Source organism: Hypoxylon trugodes (genome assembly GCF_022578975.1).
Source record: "Hypoxylon trugodes strain CBS 135444 unplaced genomic scaffold F4822scaffold_5, whole genome shotgun sequence".
Classification (NCBI taxonomy): domain Eukaryota; kingdom Fungi; phylum Ascomycota; class Sordariomycetes; order Xylariales; family Hypoxylaceae; genus Hypoxylon; species Hypoxylon trugodes.
Window position 1 is genome coordinate 2,807,311 of NW_026250020.1, and position 1,239 is coordinate 2,808,549.

At 47.1% G+C, this 1,239-nt stretch overlaps 1 protein-coding gene across 1 annotated transcript; it reads right to left on the bottom strand.

Moving 5' to 3' along the window:
* Positions 1-567: 567 nt before the first annotated feature.
* F4822DRAFT_429623 (uncharacterized protein) lies at positions 568-1,239 on the bottom strand (the record flags this gene model as incomplete). Its single annotated transcript, XM_051461136.1, has 1 exon — positions 568-1,239. One exon carries the CDS (start codon positions 1,237-1,239, stop codon positions 568-570), a length of 672 nt encoding a protein of 223 aa, XP_051314783.1.

The window sequence follows — 1,239 nt, forward strand, 5'->3', positions numbered from 1 at the left end:
ACGGGTCAATGGCTTAAGCACCCGACCGTTGGACTCAAAAATGCTCACCCCGCGGGATTTGCAAAGGGTTGACTCATTATATCTCATGATTTCGCTTTCAAATGCGAGTTCTGTTGCATCTATTTCCTAATTACTGATTTCGGGGTTCATCAATCTACCCTACTTTCTCTCCAAATCCCGCCTTAAGCTAATGCAAAAACTAATCAATGTAGAAATGAAAAACAAAAGAAATGAATCGAAGTAGTGGTATCCAGTTTTGAAAAGTACATGTAAAAATTGTTATATCATGATGTAGAAGTGAAGAAAAATCCCAATACCCATCTCTTGCTCCTATGCTGATCCTATGTGGCCCCCTGAATGCCAAAATGCCAAAATGAAACCCACCAAATGCAAGATGTAGTCTAGAACAACATGAGCAAATTGAAAACAGGAGAAAAATGAAGAAAATGCAAATAAAACTTACAAGACACATTCTTGGTTTGCCCCTCCAAATTGCAGATTCGAGAAGCACCACATCGTAGCCATCAAAAGACAACTCCACAATATTCCTAAGCCCCCTAAAACCCCTCATACAAAACTATACCGCCGTCTCGGCGGCAACGGCGTCTCATACCGTCTCAACATTCTCCTCTGCTCATCCACCAACGCATTACTCTCATCCAACTCCTTCGTGCGCGCCGCCAGCAATCTTCTAGCCTTCTCATACCGCTCCTTAAAATCTTCATACAGTCTCTCAAACCCAAAAAGCCCAGACACAGTCTCTGTTAATACTTTTACTCTTGTAGTAAGTGTAGCGTTCTCTTTCACCAGACTAGCATTATCTTTCTCCAACCGGTGCACATCCTTCTCCTTCCCCCCAACCTCTGCTCTTAGCGCAGCAACCCGTCTGCGGAATCGCTCTGCATTTTCCCCACGGTCAAGCGAGCGGCGTAACCCTTCGATCTCGTCGCCGAGTTGTTGGTTACACGCGACCAGACGCGCGTTCTCAGCATTCGAAGTCGAGAGATCGTTTTTGAGGGTCTGATTTTCGCAGGTCAGCGCCTCGTTGGAGGCGAGTACGGATTTATTTTGGTCGCAGAGCGTGTTCCATTGCTCGAGCGAGATGCCGGCGCAGTTATCGAAGCATCGCGTGCGGTAGTGGTGTCGGTGGCTGTGGGAGTGATCGCGGTGGTCGTGGTGGAAGTGGTATGAGTTTGTGCGCCGGCTGGTCGGGGACGTTCGGATGTAGTATTCGAACAT